Source organism: Onychomys torridus, chromosome 3, assembly GCF_903995425.1.
Source record: "Onychomys torridus chromosome 3, mOncTor1.1, whole genome shotgun sequence".
Taxonomy (NCBI): domain Eukaryota; kingdom Metazoa; phylum Chordata; class Mammalia; order Rodentia; family Cricetidae; genus Onychomys; species Onychomys torridus.
Genome location: NC_050445.1, coordinates 108,922,133 through 108,941,810, shown reverse-complemented (window position 1 = coordinate 108,941,810; position 19,678 = coordinate 108,922,133). Strand labels below are relative to the sequence as shown.

The window sequence follows — 19,678 nt, the reverse complement described above, 5'->3', positions numbered from 1 at the left end:
CACAGTGCTCACCTTGCCATATGGGGTTTTTTTCCCTCCTCAATAAAATAGAACATACATATTTTGTGCAGAATATTCACGTATGTTTCAAATGCATTCTTTTGTCTCTGGTCTGCTCTGGCCTAGAACCCTGACAACTGATTGTCTCTGTTTTTCTGGTTTCAGATTGGGCTTTGTTGGTTTGGAGCAGGGGACAGGAAAGGGAAGCTAGGGTCCTGACACTCTTGGCCTCAGGAAGGCCACACACGGTTGATGCCACTGTCCTGGGACTCACTCTGGCTCCTTGCCCCTTCTCGTGGCCACTGCTATTGCTAGCTTTGGGTACTGCTCTGACCTTTGTACTCTCCTGACCCAACTGTGTCCTCTTTGCTCTATGGACTCTGTTCTGTACCCAGCCTAGCTGTGCTGTCTCTTTTCTCCTGGAACCATGGTAGGGAAAGTATGGGGAAAAAAAAAACAAAAACCAAAAACACTGAAATTCAAGCTAATTCAAAGGCTTTAGCCTAGAATTCCCAGGTACAGCAGCACACCTTGCTTGTTCTTTGACTTGTCTGGGTGTACCCTTGACCTTTTCCCTCCTGCCTCTTCCCTGCTTCTCTCCTCCCCTATCTGGAAAAGATCCTGCTAATCTGTGGGCTGGAAGAGATTACAGCCGGAGAGAATTCCTTACTTGGGTCCTGCCAAGGGGTGCACAGGCCTGGCCTATTTCGTGTGGGGCACATGCAGAGTAGATGCCACCAGGCAGCTTTCGCGGACTGACAGTCGGCTCAGAGGAGTGAGGGTTAGAGAGAGGCTAGAAGCTGCCATTCCAAGGGTGCAGTGCTTATCTTGTTAGCCAAGGCGGCTCTCATCCCTTGAGCACCAGACACAAGTGCGTTCTGTCTCCAGAGCTCTTCATGTAGACTTATATTTTCACTCATTATTGGGTCTTCTCGGCAGATTGCAAGTTAGATAGTTGACTTAACCATTTGTGCCTCGTTTGGAGGATGACAGTCGTCCCTGCCACTGCCAGAGCTTACCTTTCTTGCATATTTTAATAACCCCACATTGATGTGAGAAACATCATACAAGCATGCTTGCTACACGGGGAATGTTGACATGTTGCTTTCTTTTCAGGCCTTGGCGGCACCTGTGTCAATGTGGGCTGTATTCCTAAGAAGCTGATGCACCAGGCAGCCCTCCTGGGACAGGCCTTGCAGGACTCGAGGAAATTTGGCTGGGAGTATAACCAGCAGGGTGAGTGGGGGCTGGAAAACCCAGACAGGCTGAGTCCACGACTCTGCGGTTGGTTCTGACAGTCACTCAGTAAGTATTCCTTAGGTGTGACCACTCGGCCCTTCACTTGCAGAGGCCACAACGCCCACTGCTATCCTGGGACTTAGACTTAGAGACAAAACTTGAGCAAGTCCAGCAGAAGGTGAAAGGCAGTGATGGCGATTTTCATATTTTCCAGTGTGAAAAAATAGAATGCAAGTTTGTTGTAGTGGTGTGGTGTGGAATCTGTGTTAAGCATCTTGGCTGAATCCCATTGCTGTTTGCTGTCGGGACTCTGCCATTCGAGGTAATGATAGCAGATCCTGCCCGGAAGCAATAGCATCTCTGCAGCATCAGAGGGGCACCAAGAAAAGCTTTGAGGATGAAGAAACCCTTGACCTATGTTACGTTAGCCACCCCACCCCCCTTTTTTGAGACTTGCTCACTATGTTCCCCAGATGGGATTTGAACTCGTAGGCTCAAGTGATCCTCTTACCGCTACCTCCTGAGTAGCTGGGATGACAGGCATGCATCACCATGCCCAGTTCAAACTGCATCTTGAAAGTCACAGGTTGACCAGAACTGCAGATGTGAGAAAATACCGTCTCTGTGGGGCAGTGAAGATGGTGAAGAGGCGACCTCAGGGGGCCAAGCAGTTAGCTTTACCTGAGAGGTAATGGGGGTTGAGCTCAGGCAGGAGAGAGGCCCAGGCCACAGCTTGGAGTCCAGATCCCTCCTGAAGCACTAAGGAATTTAGAAAGGGGAAGAGAAGGGAGAGATGAGGCAAGAAATGCCACAGGCCTGAGCAGAGATGCTGAGCTGAGAGTAGGAGGTGGATTTAGGGAGGCTGGTGATGCAGATGTGATTGGCTGTGGTGGTCAGCTAGACACAGAGGTGATCTTCATGGTGGCCATGTCAGAAGATCTTGTGGAGGTTTTAAAAACCATGACTGAGTCGGCTCTCTCCAGAGACCTTGATGCAAAAGTTGGTAGTGCTAGTCTAGAGTATTACAGGTAACTGACAGCCATAGACCCAGCAGAGTCCCTAAGGTGAAGGAGAGAGGCAGACCTTAGGTTGTACACTGGGTGTGGGCTGTGACTCACCGAGATGGCTCAGTTAGTAGCTGGGATCAGTTGAATAGTAGTTCAGTTAGTAGCTGGGATCAGTTGAGTAGTAGTTCAGTTAGTAGCTGGATGTGGTAGCTGAGGCTAGACCCATTTCACCAGTTGACTCACTGGAGAGTATTAATTTAGGACCCGCTGGTTGTAGATGGAATCAAGTCTCTCTTTGCGGGTTGGTTTCTGGGTGGGGTTTCTGTATTTAAGAATACTCCCCCATGAATCCTTGTGTTGTTTCACATTCCACTGAAAGCATCTGTTGAACATCCTAGAAGGTTGCTCTCCAGAGAAGGGTCGCCTGGATCAAGAGCTGAGCAAGAGCTGTGACACAGAGTCACAGCATATGGTGATAAAGTGGGGACAGGGGATGTACATAGATTGACAAGACTAGGAAACAGGAGGCTGGGATAGTTTAAGACTCAAGAAAAGTTGAGACTGATGTAACTATAAGACTAAGTGAATCTAAAATAAAAAAGTACATCCTATAGAGGTGACCCAAGTGACAAGCATTAGTGTCTTAAAGGAATATGTGTTGCTTCTGAGTGCTCACAGTAGGTAACAAGGGGGGCTTGATCAGGGAAGTACAGTGGCAGCAGGGTCTACGTGTTGACCCAAAGGCATTTATGAAAACCTCACACCTACTGTGCTTTAAAAACTTTGATAGTAAGGCTAACATTGAAACTTCTTTTCAGGATGAAGAGTGGAAAGCAAAGATTTATTGAAGAGCTTGATTCTGTGTTAAATATGATTTGGAGCTGCCCAGTGCATGGCCACAGTGCTCCAGAGCCACCCAGTGCATGGTCACAGTGCCCCAGAGCCACCCAGTGCTTGGCCACAGTGCCCCAGAGCCACCTAGTGCATGGTCACAGTGCCCCAGAGTCACCTAGTGCTTGACTACAGTGCCCTGGAGTCACCTAGTACTTGGCCACAGTACCCCAGAGCCACCCAGTGCATGGTCACAGTGCCCCAGAGCCACCTAGTGCTTGACTACAGTGCCCCAGAGCCACCCAGTGCATGGTCACAGTGCCCCAGAGCCACCCAGTGCATGGCCACAGTGCCCCAGAGTTACCTAGTGCATGGTCACAGTGCCCCAGAGCCACCCAGTGCATGGTCACAGTGCCCCAGAGTTACCTAGTGCATGGTCACAGTGCCCCAGAGTTACCTAGTGCTTGGTCACAGTGCCCCAGAGTTACCTAGTGCTGGTCACAGTGCCCCAGAGCCACCCAGTGCATGGTCAGTGCCCCAGAGCCACCCCATGCATGACTGTAGTGCCCTTGGCCACTGAACAGGGAATATGGACAGGAAAGAAAAGACATGTGCTTAAAAAGGGTTAATGAGGGAAAGGTCTAGCTTTCTGATATGCTATATCTAGAACATATAAAAGATTGAGCTTAGCAATATTAGAATTAATTAGTTCAGTTAGTGTGAAAATCACATTTCTTACTTGCCAGCCATAACAAGCTAAAAATACAGTGAAAAATGACAAAAAGGATGAGATGCCTTGGAGCAAAGCTAACGGTGTACATGGGAAGGCTGCTAGTGCACACCAAAAAGTACTGTGAATTAGAGGGGTTGTCTCAATATTATGAAGAGGCCATATCTCAAGATTAGCTCATGACTATGCAGACCCAGCACAATCTGAGACTTTATTTCCCCCCTTCAAAGCTCAAAAGTGATCATTTTAAAGTTTATATTGAAAAATAAACCTGTGAGACTAACTGAGCTTTTTCTGAAAGAGAGGGTGACTTTTTGCATCCAATTTAACAGTGAAGGGATATAGACACAGGGTGGAACTCAGCCAGGCCCTGGATTTGGCCAGTCTCCTAGGGAATCTAGGACTTGGTTATTTGTAGGATATGCAGGCCGGTGCACAGCTATGTTTGAAACTCTTACCTTTTACAGTAAAGGTTGTTTGGCTTGCGAAGAGAGTGGACAGGACCCCTGCAGTCAAAGTTCCCCAGAGGGCTGGAATGAAAGGTCTTCTAGAGCTGGAGTTTGCAAAAATGTGCCTCCATGGAGAACATTGCATCATGAGGGTATGCAGTAACGAAAGTGACCTTTCCAGGCTACAGACCCCTAGAGATGTCCTTTCACCCTGGTGCCACGGAAGGCCCGATGTCCACACTGACTGTGCTGGGAGCTGGGGAGGACTTTCTAAGAGACAGAGAGACGGGACCCCACCCCTCAGTTGCTGGTTTGTTTTCTGGACTCTTACCTAGTTATGACCAGATTGCCCAGACAGGTGTCTTCTGAATGTGGAGCTACACAGAGGCAGGTGTGAGCTTCCATATCTAGTACCCGTAGAAAAGATGCATTCCTACCTGGAAGAGGTGGGGTAGAAGAAAGGCCCAGCAGTTGAATCCTAGTCTCGTGCCAGAAAGAACTGGCCAATAATATGAGTCAACTCTGAGTTCAAGTCTCATTTACTATAAAGAAGTATAAGGACCTGGTAGAGGACTTGCCTAGTGTGCAGGAGGCCCCAGGTTTCATTCCCAACACTGAGAAAACAAACAAAGAAAGATACTATCATGAAAGCATCTCACAGGGAGCCAAATGGGAGTGGAAGTGGGCAAGGCCAGCCAGATGAGTGGACTTGGTCACTGACTGTCACTGTTTACTGGCTGGACTCCCCTGGCTCTCTACCCAGATCCTGGTGTTCAGCAGGGTGTGGATTCAGACAGGAAGGAGCAGCAGCAGATGGCGCCCTCTAGTGTTACAGTTCTTGGACGGCCTCGGGAACAGGGAGGGATGGGTATCCTGGTAGGCTCAGGAGGTGGGGATTCCCCAGCCCTAGGCAGGATGGGTGTTGCTGCTTGCTGGCTGCTGCAGCTCACAGCTCCACAGGCATCTCTGACTCTTGAGGAGCCATTGCCACCTCTGCCGCTTGGCCAAGAGCTCTGGTGGTTTCCATAGCCCTGACCTTGGCGTCTAGTTGTCTGTTCCATGCAGAGCAGCCCTGTCTCCTTTGCTGCCAAGGCCTTGTTAGGAACATGGCTCCCCCTTTCCTGTGCCTGGCCTGCTGGCTGCTCTCCACAGCTCCACCTCTGCTGCAGCTGTTCTGGCAGTGGCTGCTCCACAGTCTGTTGTCCCTGCTGTTGTTTTCAGCTCATCCTGCTCTACTAAAAATAATCAAGGACGGCACCTCCGGATAAGTGTTTTCCTTGGCCTAATATTGCAACCCTAGGGGATGCAGTGGAGGAGTCTTTTTGCAGATGATTCACTGTATGAGGGAATGTCTTAGTTAGGGTTTCTATTGCTGTAAAGAGACTCCATAAACACAGCAACTCTTATAAAGGAAAACATCTATTTGGGGTGGCTTATATACAGTTCAGAAGTTTAGTCCATTATCGCCATGGTGGGAAGCAAGGCAGTATGCAGGCAGACATGATGCTGGAGAAGGAGCTGAGAGTTCTTACATCTTGATATGTTGTAGGCTCCAGGAAGTGAACTGAGAAACTGGGTGTGGCTTGAGCATATATGAGACCTCAAAGCCTGCCTCCACAGTGACATACTTCCTTTAATAAGGCCATACCTACTCCAACAAAGCCACACCTCCTAATAGTGCCATTCCCTTTGGGGGACATTTTCTTTCAAACCACCACAGGGGAGCAGTCTTTATGTCCAGAGGAGGGGCATTTGCCACCACAAAGAAACTTTACATGCAAAGGAAGGTTTCTGTTTGCATCGGCCACAGTCACATTATTGTCCCTTTTAGCACTAGGCACAGCAGTCTCTGCTGGGTCTCCAGATGAAGAACTCCCACTCTGGCCTGGGAAAGTGGCTACAGAGTCATCAAGTATTCACCAAAGCTTATGACAACAGAAAATCCAGTGCAAACTGAGTCAGCCTGGACAGGGCTGTGCCTTTAAGGAGCTGGAGCAGGCAGCTGTGATGGGTGTGCAGTTTCTTCAGGGTGTCTGTAGAATGTTTGAATGGCTGGTGGTGGCATGAGAGTAGTCCCACTGGCTGTCTGTTCTCTTGTGTAAGGCAGCCAGGGCTCAACCGCTGCAAGGGAGGGAGTCAGGTCATCACTCATCTCCGGACCTCTTTTGTTTATCTATAGGAAAATGGGAAACAAAGCTTGTATTGTGAACTTCTTACACTGTGATTTTAACAATGTTGTACAATGGGATGAGGGAAGCAGGTTCCATGGTGTAAGAAGGGTTTCTGGGAGATGCTTCCTGACAGAGTGGCTCTCCCCTTGCATGCTGGGCATTGCCATGTGGGGTGTGCACTTCTCTGTGGCTTTTTCCTTTTTCTTCTCAGAACTCTGTGTCTTCTCCCATACTTTGTAATGTAAATCAGGAAGAAGAGAGTGTAGGCCCAGGAAAGATTTAAGCTATACCATGTTCTTGCTCTTTTTTTTTTTTGGAGCTGAGGATTGAACCCCAGGCCTTGCACTTGCTAGGCAAGCGCTCTACCACTGAGCTCAATCCCCAACCCCGTTCTTGCTCTTTAAATCAGTGGTGTGGCTCATGTGTGGTCAAATGTAATCTGTTTGTGTGTGGTGGTGCGCACATAATCCCAGGAGGCAGGAGCGTCATAAAGCCAGCCTGGGCTGCAGAGAAGCACCCTGTTTCAAAAATGAAAGAAACATCAGCACCAAACCTCACTGTGTACTTTCCCCTGGTTATTTTCCAGTGAGACACAACTGGGAGGCCATGACAGAAGCGATCCAGAACCACATCAGCTCCTTGAACTGGAGCTATAGGCTGACCCTTCGTGAGAAAGGCGTAGCCTATGTCAACTCCTATGGGGAGTTTGTCGAGCTGCATAAAATAAAGGTACTGCCTGGATTCACCAGGTTCTTCGTCTTCCATTACTGTCTACTTGGCCTTGTGCTGGAAGTAAGATTCCATGTTGCACATTAAGGACTGCAGCTGGCCTGTCACACACGACATGTGGCCTCACATACGTGCTTTTCACACCACTGCTTGTTGATTACATGTCAAGATAAATTGTAGCATGTGCATTTTAAAGAACTCTTAATTTAAAGATATTGTTTGCCTTTCATCTCATTGTTATTCAAAATATTTAAACAGCTCGAAGTACTTTCCAGTGGGGAGCTTTTAGAAAATGAAAACCTAACCTGCAGTCTGCAGTGTCCAATAAAGGCTACTTTACATGGTTCCATAGGTGATGTTTATATAATGTCTGATCTCTGTAAAGAAACGAGGTCATTTGGATGACCACAGAAATTTTAAATTGGGGCTAGGAAGAAGCATCAGCCATTGCCCTCCATGGATCCCTGTGCAATTAACATCACCCTCGAATTCTGGACAGTTTTGTACTTTCCTTTGCAAACACAGCATGAGATAATCTTGATGGGATCTTAGGTTCTTTTGTAGTCAGTTATTAGACCAGTGGAGACGGGTGCGGGCTGGTCAACTTGGAATTGCCCCTTCAGACCTTCCAAACTCTAGCCGCATGAGGGAGTTTGTTTCTCAGACTGTGCAAGGCCTGGTGGATGGTCCTGCCCCACCCAGCCTCTGGGGACATCATCTCCCCACTGCTCAAGCTCAGAGCCTCCCCCTCCCACCCTCACTTGTCTGCTTCACAACTGTCCTAAGGAGCCACCGACTCGAGGTGTGGCCTGCCAGCTGCTTGTGTCATCCACTGGTTTAAGCGCCATCGTTGGCTTTGGAGTTTCTTACCTGGAAATGTGTTTTGAATTATTCATGCAATCACAAATAACCAGTAACTCTTGCTGGCTGTCCTTAGCTGAAGATCTGTGGCATAGTGTGAGGGCCTTCATTTTTGGCTTCAACCTTCCTTCCAGGCTTACACTTCTAGGTCATGCAGGGCAGGGATGCAGGCAGGAGCAGAGGCAGGAACCATGGAAGAAAGCTGCTTACTGGCTTGCTCCCGGCTCGTGGTTGGCTGGCTTTCTTATACAGCCTGCCCAGGATGGTACTGTTTCTCACATCAGTTGTCAGACAAGAAAACTCAGTGTAAACTTACTCACACCAGTCTGATAGAGGCAATTCCTCCGTACTCTTCCTGTCTCCAGGCCTAAACTGGCTTTGCAGTCTGCCACTCCAGCCCGAGAGTGAGGCTGTGACCGCTGTGTTGTGTCAACTTGAGCCGTCTGTGTGGTGCCGGTCAGGTGACACTGCTAGCTTCTGCATCCCCGTCACTTCTGTTGAATGAGAGGCTGTAAGGGTGGTGATGAGATTGCTAAGATTTTTTTCCTTCATTTCAAGGCTACCAATAAGAAAGGACAGGAAAGTTTTTACACTGCTTCCAAGTTTGTCATAGCAACAGGTGAAAGGCCACGGTACTTGGGAATCCAAGGAGATAAGGAATATTGTATTACAAGGTAAGAGTAAATAGACCATTTCAACCTTACTGTTCCCATTTTATATGCTCCTTGTCTTACTTCATGAAGGATTTGAATTCATGGCAGGTATACACAGCGCAGGAAGCTTCAGTTAGCATAATAAAGCAGAGATGTAAGGTCAGGCAGGTAGCAGGGTCACTGCTAGAACTCGAGCAGAAGCCAACTGCCGGAAGAGGCCAAAGCAAAGACTGACTAACTGCGAGGTTGCATGGCCCAGGGTAGAGATGAGCTAGCTAGTCTGGGGCAGCACTACTCTTCCTATACTGCAGACCCACTCCAGTGTTCCCAGCTGTCAATAAGAGACCATGACACTGCAGGCCTTCAGACTGTGGAGCAGATGTGCATTGAGAAAATACATTCTCATCACATTGTTGTTTGATTAGATACACATGCACACACACTGCACATAACCATACACACTAGGCATACTTCATCCACTGTACACATCCATACAGACTGCACACACCAAGCACCACACACATCACACACATCTCATGCACCTATACATCTGCACACACCACACATACCATACTTACTACACATATCTTATACACAGTATATACCGCACATACCACACATTGTACATATCTCATATACCTTACACATTCATGCATTCCACATACCACACATACATATATCTCATATACTCTATACATCAACTCATATCACATACCACACATACCATACACACGATACACACTTACATACATACACTGTACACATCCATACAAACCACATATCACACTTACCAATACACCACATAAACTATACGAACTACACATATCTTAAACACTATACACATCCACACATACCACTCACCACATATACTACACATACTGCACATCTCATACATTATACACATCTGCACATACCCCATACTACACATATCTCATACACCACATACCACCACAACACTATGCATTTCTCAAATACCATGTACATTCACACACACACACACACACACACACACACACACACACACACACTACATATACCTCATATATCATACACATAACACACAGTGCTCTTGCAAAACCAAGTATTTTCCTGTCTATTTTGTTGTTATTATTTTACTCACTTATTTTGTTATTTTTGAGATAGGGTTTCTCTGTATAACAGCCTTAGTTGTCCTAGAACTGACTTTGTAGACCAGACTGGCCTTGAACTCACAGAGAGCCACTTGCCTCTGCCTCCTGAGTGCTGGGATTAAAGGCATGTATCATCACACCTGTCTCTATTTTATTTTTTTAATTAATTTACTTAACCACTTATGTTAATTCATTTAACCACTGAGCCATCTCTCCAGGCCTTTTGTTTTATTTTTTAAGTAATTTGCTTGTGCTTTCACTTGATTTTGAATGTACTGACCCATGTCTTCTCTACATCCTCTCAAACAGACCTGACTAGAAGCTTCTAGAAGCTGTTGTGTTCTTTTGGTGTCTCCACTTAGACACTGAATCGCCTCTCCAACAACAGATCAGCGCACACTGACACCCATTTTGTAATTCTCCTGTCTGTTTCAGTGATGACCTTTTCTCCCTGCGGTACTGCCCTGGCCGCACGTTAGTTGTAGGCGCCTCGTATGTTGGTCTGGAGTGTGCAGGGTTTCTGGCTGGCTTGGGATTAGACGTGACAGTTATGGTACGCTCTGTGCTTCTTCGTGGCTTTGATCAAGAAATGGCAGAGAAAGTGGGATCCTACCTGGAACAACACGGCGTCAAGTTCCAAAGGAAATTCACCCCTGTTTCGGCAAGTCTGGCAGCTTGAACCCTTTTGCTGTCTTTTTTATCTTTTAAAAATTTTGCCCTCTTTCATTTCATCAAATAAATTAGTCTGCATGCACTCACACAGTGCTGAAGGTGACATGTTTACCCCAGGTCTGCAAACACACCCACCCCGAGTCTCCCTTCTTCCCTTCTACATTTCAAGGCTGTGACATCTGTAGTCTCCTGTCTTCTCACCAGCTTTCATCCTTAGTCAAAGCGGCCCTGCGTGCCTTTTGACTGGCTCCCTACATTTCTTTTCCTCTACAAACACCCTCTACATACTACCTCTAATTTGTTGCCTGTTTCATATCCATTTTTTTCAAAAGCTGCTTTTTGGGGTTGGGGATTTAGCTCAGTGGTAGAGCGAGCTAGCAAGCACAAGGCCCTGGGTTCGATCCTCAGCTCTGGCAAAAATAAAAAAAAAGCTGCTTTTCAGAAGCCCAGTGGTCACATCTGTGTCCACACATTACAGGCCTCTCTGCTGTGCATAGTAACATGTCTCCTCTGCCAAGCGCTTGCTGCTCTGGTTGCTGCAGCCCCAGCCTGTGCCTTCCCATCTAGTCTGCTCAGCCAGCAGATACTGGTGCCCATTTATTTTTGTCTGCATCTCTTCACCGTCCTGTATGTTTTATGAATGACCCTCTGTGCCAGGAGCTTTAAGTTCGATGTGAGTGCTCAGGGCATTCATCTCTCCTGAACCCCACGCTCATTCAGAAAAGCCAGTGGACAGCCTGCTTGAGTCCTCATGAGCACTTCAGATTTAACAAGATAACATTTAAGTACTGTATTTCCCACTTAAAGCCCTGCTAATCTTTCTGACCCACCCAGTAAGTGGAACCACTTAATGAGCCAACACCTGGAAGCCCCCACCCCCTTTTTTTTTGTCTCCAGTCTCAGTGAATCCTTGATTTAGTTCTAACTGCAAAATGTAGACCATGGGTGTTTTCTTTCTCTGCTTAGTCCAGAGATCTCTAGTGTGCTCACACACACATGTGATCATCACGCAAACACACCCACACACAAGTATCCTTTGGTTAGTTTGTTCTCTGCCATGTTAGAGTCAGTACCTCATGTGTCCTTACTAGGTTCAACAAGTGGAGAAAGGCTCGCCTGGAAAACTGAAAGTTGTGGCTAAGTCCACTGAAGGACCGGAAACAGTTGAAGAAATATACAACACGGTGAGTAGATGTGGTGAGCCTTCTTGTAAATGAGCAGAGGCAAGACGTTAGGCAATGACCCAAGGTTTAATGTTTCCAGTTCTTTCTAAGAAGAGATGACAACTCTGAGCAGGGGGCTGCCACCACACTCATGTTCAGTGATGTGTAAAGAATTCTGTGGTGAAGTGTATACACATGTGACTGTCCACAGAAAGCTCTGGAAGTCAACATCCAAATCCCATTGGTCTCTTTTTATGGAGAATCGGATATTTTATACATAAGTTTACTTGGAAAATTTTCTGGTAAATATCAAATGTATTTTATAAACAAATAAATCAATAAACCAAGCTTTCCTTTTCAAAGACAAACAATTCCCCAATCTTGAACCAGTGTGAACGACCTGAGAGGCTGAAGTGCCAGAGGGTCTCTCAGTTACAGTTTTAGTAGAAACTGTACACTTGCTATGTATTCTTTATTTGTGTGCATTATATAAGTATCTGAAAACTAAACATGAGTGTATGGAGGAACAGGCAAATTAAAATTGCATAACCAAGGCAGAAGACGAACCTTCAATTGTTGAGGCTTTGATTAGTGTCACGTGGTGTGTCAGATGGTGGCTATTTGCTGAGTTTAGTGGTCCAGGAATATAATGAATCAGTCCAAGTGCTGAGATCTTAGTGGCTCCAGCAGAGGTCACCCAGGCCTCTAGGAGATGGATTCATCCCTGGGTGCTTATGTGTTACATGGTCACAGATGGTTTCTGTGTGTGTGTGTGTGTGTGTGTGTGTGTGTGTGTGTGTGTGTGTGTGTGTTTAAATAGTCATTGTATATATTTTTCCAGTTTTAATTAATGTTTTCCCAGCCTGAACACATTTTCTACTCCCTCCTCTCCTCACAGTCCCCCTCCCCACAACCTCCCCTTTCCCCCTCTATCTACTCCTCCTTTCTCTTCAGAAAAGGGCAGGCCTCCTTTGGATATCAATTATCCATGGTATATCAAGTTGCAAGACTAGGTACCTCCTCTCCTATTGAGACTGAATGAGGCACCCAGAAGGAGGAAAGGGTCCCCAAAGCAGGTAACAGAGTCAGAGACAGCCCCTGCTCCCTCTGTTAGGAGTCTCACAAGAAGATGAAGCTATACAACCTAACATGCAGAGGGCCTACCTAGGTCAGTTCCATGCATGCTCTTTGGTTGGTGGTTCAGTCTCTGTGAGCCCCTATGAATCCAAGAGTTGATTCTGTGGGTTTTCTTGTGGTGTCCTTAGCCTCTCTTCTCTCATAATCCTTCGTCCCCCTCCTCTTCCACAGGGTTCCCCGAGGTCCACCTAATGTTTGGCTGTGGGTCTCTCCATCTGTTTTCATCAGTTGCTGGGTAAAGCCTCTGCTGACAACGGGGCTAGGCACCAATCTATGAGTACAGCAGAATATCATTAGGAATAATTGCATTGATTTTTGATGTTGTTGCCAGTCGTGTTTGGTTCTACCCTAGGTCTCTGGGTTGTCCAACCTCTGGGTCCTGGCCATCCAGGGGGTAGGTTCACTCTCATAGTATGGGTCTCAAGCTGGGCCAGTCATTGGTTGTCACTCCACAATTTCTGTGCTGCCTTTACCCTAGCATATCTTATAGGCAGGTAAAGGTTATGTGTCTTGGTTGTGGTCCCAATCCCTCCACTGGAAGACTTGCCTGGTTATAGGGGAAGACCAGTTCAGGCTCCCTATTTCCCATTGCTAGGAGTCTTAGCTAGGGTTACCCTCATAGATTCCTGGGAGTTTCCATTGCACTAGGTCTCTAACTCATCCCAGAGATGCCCTCTGATTCCAGTTGTCTGTCCCAGTACTGTCTCCCTCCATCCTCCCCCGACCTGATCCCTCCTGTTCCCATGGCAACCCCTCAATACAGATCCTTCCCCCATCCACCTGTGATGTCTATTTGATTTTCCCTTCACAGTGAGATTCATATGTCCCCCCTTGAGCCTTGTCACTTAGCTTCTTTGGGTCTGTGGATTGTAGCATGGTTATCCTTTACTTTTATGGCTATTATCTATCTATAAGTGTGTACATACCATGTTTGCCTTTCTGGCTCTGGATTACCTCACTCAGGATGATCTTTTCTAGTTCCACCCTTTTGCTGGCAAATTTCATGATGTCATTGTTATTAACAGCTTAGTAGTACTCCATTGTGTATATGTACCAAATTTTTTATTCATTCTTCGGTTGGTGAACATCTAGGTTTTCAGGTTCTGGCTGTTATGAATAAAGCTGCTATGAACATAGTTGAGCAAGTATCCTTGTGGTATGATGGAGTGTCCTTTGGGGATATGCCCAGGAGTAGTATAGCTGGGTCTTGATGTAGGTTGATTCTCAATTTTCTGAGAAACCACCATATTGACTTCCAAAGTGGCTGTACAAGTTTGTAATCCCACCACCAATGGAGGAGTGTTCCTCTTGCTCCATGTCATCACCAGCATGAACTGTCATTTGTGTTTTTGATCTTAGTTACTCTGAAAGGTGTAAGATGGAATCTCAGAATCATTTTGATTTGCATTTCTCTGATAGCTAAGGATGTTGTGTGGGATTTGATGTGTGACTTAAAGTTTAGTAATGTTTCTTTGACAAATGTGGGTGTCCTTGCATTTGGGACATAGATGTTAAGAATTGCAATGTCCTCATGGTGGATTTTTCCTTTGGTTAGTATGAAATGTCTTTCTTCATATCTTTTGATTTATTTTGGTTTGAAGTCTATTTTGTTAGATATTAGAATGACTACATCAGCTTTCTTCTTAGGTCCATTTGCTTGTAAAATCTTTTCCCAACCCTTTTTTCTGAGGCAATGTCTGTCTTTGATTTTGAGCTGTGTTTCTTGTAAGCAGCAGAAGGATTCTGTTTTTGCATCCATTCTGCTAGCCTGTGTCTTTTTATTGGGGAATTGAGTCCATTGATGTTGAGAGATATTAATGACCAGTGATTGTTACTTCCTGTTCTGTTGTTGTTGGTGGTGTGTCTGTGTGTATTTCCCTTCTTTGGGTTTGCTAGTGTGAGATTATCTATTGCCTGTGTTTTTGTAGGTGTAGTTAACCTCTTTGGGTTGAAGTTTTCCTTCCAACATCTTCTGTAGAGCTGGATTTGTGTATAGATATTGTTTAAATTTAGCTTTGTCATGAAATACCTGCTTTCCCATTTATGGTGATTGAAAGTTTCACTGGGTATAGTAGTCTGGGCTGACATCCATGGTCTCTTGAAGACATCTGTCCAGGCCCTTCTGGCTTTTAGAGTCTCCTTTGAGAAGTCAGGTATAATTCTGATAGGTCTGCCTTTATATTTGACTTGGTCTTTACCCCCTTGCAGCTCTTAATATTCTTCCTTTGTTCTGTGTGTTTAATGTTTTGATTTTTATGCACTATGAGGACTTTCTTTTCTGGTCCAATCAATCTATTTGGTGTTCTGTGAGTGTCTAGTATCTTTATAGGCATGCCCTTCTTTAGGTTAGGAAATTTTTATTCTTTCATTTTGTTGAATATATTTCCTGGGCCTTTGAGCTGGAATTCTTCTCATTCTTCTATTCCTGTTATTCTTAGGTTTGGTTTTTTCATAGTGTCCCAGATTTTTTGGATGTTTCGTGTTAGAATTTTTTTAGACTTAAGATTTTCTTTGACTAATGAATCTCTTTCCTCTATTGTATCTTCAATGCCTGAGATTCTCTCTTCCGTTTCTTATATTCTGTTGATGATGCTTGCATCTATAGTTCTGTTCACTTACCCAGATTTTTTGTTTCCAGAAGTCCCCTAGTTTGTGTTTTTTTTATTGCTTTTATTTCCATTTTCAGGTCTTAAATAGTTTCCTTTGCCTATTTGTTTTTGTTTCTTGTCTTTCTTGGCATTCTTTAAGGGATTTATTGATTTCCTCCAATTTTTTTTGTTTGTCTTTTTCTCAATTTCTTTAAGGAATTTTTTTTTCATTTCCTCTTTAAGGACTTGTATCATCTCCATAAATCTGTGCTTCAGGTGTTGGAATATTCAGGTCTTGCTGTTATAGAATAGCTGGGCTCTGGTGGTGCCATATTGCCCTTTCTGTTGTTGAGAGTGTTCTTCTTACACTGGCATTTAGATATTTGGTTTTGGGATGCTTATATGTCCAGATGTTGATCCCTGAGTTTGTTTTTGTTGTTTTCTCTCTGGTCTTCTGGTCTAATTGTCCAAGGGTTCCAGTGACTGGTGAGTCTTCAGGTCCAGTAGGGTATCTCCACTGGGGTTTTTGTGGCCTGAAAGACCTCTGAGTTTTGGGTGCCAATGTTGCCTCTGTGGTTGCAAGTACCTGTGTGGCCCTTGGGGTTCTGGGTACCTGCTTGGTCTCTAGGATTCCTAGAAGGGTGTGGCCTCTAGTACAGCAGAAGCTTTCTGCTGAGGTTGTGGGCTGGGATATGGAGCTCAGGAGAGGGGTTGCACATGGGGGTTGTTCGACAGCTTTAGGAAGTGTTAGCTGACTGTGCTCAGTTTCTTACCTTGGGCCCCTAGAATAGGCCTGGCTTCAGGTAATGGAGAAGACTTCTGCTAAAGTTGTGGGCCGGAATATGTAGCCCAAGGAAGCATTGGTTTCTTTTAAACCTGTCAAGGTGTTGAACGATTTTGTAATCATCAGTTAACTTTGGATTCTTGGGATCAACGCAGTTCAGTGATTTCAATTTGATAGTTTAGAATTTAAATACCTATAGTTATGAGTCATATTGGTATATGTATGCATGTGTAAGCACATATGTGTGGTGTGTGTATGTGTGTACACATGTTTATTTGTGTATGTATGTATTTGTGTGTCTGTTAATTTGAATCAGTCTCTCACTAATTAGACAAGGCTGGCTTTCAACTCACTGTGTAGCTCAGGGTGGCCTTAAACTTCACAGTGATCCTCCTGCCTTGGTCTTCTCAGTCCTGGGATAACTGCCTGACTTTGGCTTATAATTGTCTTTTACATCTTAAATATTTTGGGCTTAACTCCTAAACTTACTCTGATTCATGAAGGACATTGATAGTATACTTCCCCCCATTACTTATTTATCTTCTGGCCATAGTTACATAATATTAGGACTAGATTTTTATATTTAGTGGAATTTACTGATAGAATCACCAAGATTTAAATTTTCCAGGGGAATGTGTGAACATGTTTTTTTTTTTTTAAAGAAATAATTACTTTTGATTTATTATTTCTTCTTTTAGGAATTAGTCCATTTCAGCTAAGATTTCCAACACATCGGTATACAGTTGCTCATCTATAACTTAGAATTAGATGAGCACATCTATTGTACAGTTGATCATTTTTGGCAAATGCATTTGCTGGTGCAGGGCACACTCTTTTAAAGCAGTGGAACACGTCTGTGAGTCCAGAAAGCTCCATGTCCTTCCCAGTCTCCAGTCACCCTGCTTGGTTTTGTCGCCCCAGACTTCATATCACACTATCATATTGTGACATTTGCTCCTCAGTGCCTGGCATGGTGTGTCTGGGTGGTATTTCTAGGGCCACTGGTGTTGTATGTCTCTGTAACTGGGGGCAGGAGGATGGGGTAGACAGTGCATGGTTGTTGGCATAGTTCCTTGTGTGTGGTTGGGTTTATGGCGTGGTAGTACAGCATGGCTGGAGTGCTTAGTAGGAGCAGTGAATGAAAAGAGCATGAGAAAGGGCTGAGGTCCCACAATCCCCATTGAGGGCCTGCTTCTAGTGACCCCATTCCTCTCTATAGACCCCACCTCTCGAAGGTTCCTCAGCTCCCTGGGCACCATAGGCTGGGATCTACTCTTTAACACAAGAGCCTTTGGGAGACATTTGTCCCAATAATAGTAAGGACACAGCTGTGTGACCTCATTATCCTTTAATTATCCCCAAAGCCTATTCCCTGTCTCCAAATCCTGTCACTGGCTGAGGTGCTCTGGGCTAGTACAGAAACGCGTAGGTTTGGAGGGGACACAACCCATAAGCGTATGCAGGTTTCATGTGTAAAAGTGGTGTTAAGGTTGATGCTGGACAGACTCCAGAATTACCTGGGAGATGGACCTCTGGGCACGCTTGGGGAATTATCTTGGTTGTGTTAACTGAGATGGAAAGACATGCCCACTATGGGCTCTGCCACTCCCTGGCTGGAACCTTGTCCTGTATAAGTCAAGAAAGAGACTCAAGCAGCCTCTGTGTCCATCACTCTCTGCTTCCTGATTGTGGATATATTATGACCAGTTGCTGCAAGCTTGAAGCACTGATTTTCCCACCATGAACTGTGGTCATATAAACCCTTTCTCCTTTAAGTTGCTTCTGTTGGGCTATTTTATCCCAGCCACGGAGAAGAAACTAAGACAGTTGCTAAGTCATGTCTTTAAGGATTCCATCAGATTCACTTGTACAGCTGCTTATGGCATTTCATAGTTACCCTTGTAAAGCCTCCAGCGTCTATCGTGCTGTCTCCCTGTCATTCTCATGGGGGTAACTTATGCTTCTGGTCTCTTCTCTAAATGCAGGTTTTATTAGCAATTGGTCGTGAATCCTGTACTAGGAAAATAGGCCTGGAGAAGATCGGGGTCAAAATCAATGAGAAGTAAGTATAGGGTGGTGGCACTGTTACTACACATAACCCCATAAAACTCTGTAAATTGCTAAGGTAAAACATTCTGATGCCTCAAATTTTTCACCATAAGCATGATGACAACTGTGTATTAATTTCTGAATCAGCCAATAATACAAGCTTTAAAGAGCTCATGTTCTCAATAGCAATCCAAAAACATATTCGTAGAAACGTTCTCCTACTGTCTGTGATTTAGAGTGAATTCTGATGTCTTTGACCAGTCAAAGAGAAAAATTCTGAAGCCCTTAAGGAGATCATAGAGAATGTGAAAGTTTCAGACCTGCAGGCAGCCTGGTCTAATCCATTTCTTGTAGGTTACTGGACACCTCGGTGCCCGGGCTGTGCGAGCCGCCATGTTGCTGATCTGCGTGGCGCCAGTCAGCAGTACAGGGATTTAGTGTTTGCTTTCCTCCTCACTCTACCAGGACTGGCAAAATACCAGTAAATGATGTGGAACAGACCAATGTGCCTCATGTCTACGCTATTGGGGACGTTCTGGAGGGCAAACCAGAGCTCACACCTGTTGCCATACAGGCAGGCAAGCTGCTAGCTCGAAGACTCTTTGGGGCCTCTTTGGAAAAGGTACATTTTTTCCCTATTATTGACTGTGTGTTTGCATCTATGTGTGTCTGTGTGTCTCTCTATATGTCTGTATGTGTGTGTCTGTGTCTCTTTGTGTGTCTGTTCTTTGTATGCCTGTGTGTATGTCTAGTTGTATGTGTGTGTATGTATCTCTTTGTATGTTATTGTATATGCATATGTACATGTATATGTGTGTTTCTCTGTGAGTGTATCTCTCTCAGTACCTCCCCTTCCTCCCTCCCCTCTCTGTGAATGTGTATATATCTTCTGTGTAAGTATAAATGTATATGTGTTTCTATCTGTATGCATGTCTTGGTGTGTGGATGTCTATGTATATATGTATGTGTGTGCTTGGAGCTGAACTCTAGGTCTCATGAAGGCTAAATGCTCTACCACTGAGCTTCATCCCAGCCCTGAGATAGTATCTTGACCAAAATTAAGATTTCAAGATTGGTAAAGAATGATTCTTAGAGATAATTTGCTGTTGAGTTACTACTGATTAAAGAGCTGATAAAACTTGTGATTTTTTTACTTTCTTGGGCTGCCCTGTGATAGTGAAAGATTACTGTGGGTCCAGCCCCAGGACTCACCAGATGGGTGGAGGCTGAGTTCAGCAGGTTCAGGCGGTCCACAGATGACAGTCCACAGATGTGGTTATGTGTCAGAGTGCTGTGAGCCAGTTGCTCCAGTGCAGGAAAAGATGCCTGATTTATCTGACAGGCTGGAAACAGGCTTCATGAGTGGCCTGCTGCAGCTGTCAATGGAGTGTCCCCTCCTGATCAGGTTACTAACCTCAGACCGCCTACTTGGTAAGAGCCATTCACTTGTGATTTCACTGTCATCTTTTACAAGGCCACTGCTAT

At 45.2% G+C, this 19,678-nt stretch overlaps 1 protein-coding gene across 2 annotated transcripts in view; it reads left to right on the top strand.

Moving 5' to 3' along the window:
- Positions 1 to 19,678, top strand: part of Txnrd3 (thioredoxin reductase 3) — a 34,976-nt gene that overhangs the window by 10,302 nt on the left and 4,996 nt on the right. For both annotated transcript variants that reach the window (XM_036180268.1, XM_036180267.1), the window contains exons 6-12: positions 1,117 to 1,236; positions 7,014 to 7,156; positions 8,576 to 8,691; positions 10,236 to 10,461; positions 11,564 to 11,656; positions 18,130 to 18,206; positions 18,659 to 18,815. In XM_036180268.1, the coding sequence (XP_036036161.1) occupies positions 1,117 to 1,236; positions 7,014 to 7,156; positions 8,576 to 8,691; positions 10,236 to 10,461; positions 11,564 to 11,656; positions 18,130 to 18,206; positions 18,659 to 18,815 (932 nt within the window). The remainder of the gene's footprint in view (positions 1 to 1,116; positions 1,237 to 7,013; positions 7,157 to 8,575; positions 8,692 to 10,235; positions 10,462 to 11,563; positions 11,657 to 18,129; positions 18,207 to 18,658; positions 18,816 to 19,678) is intronic.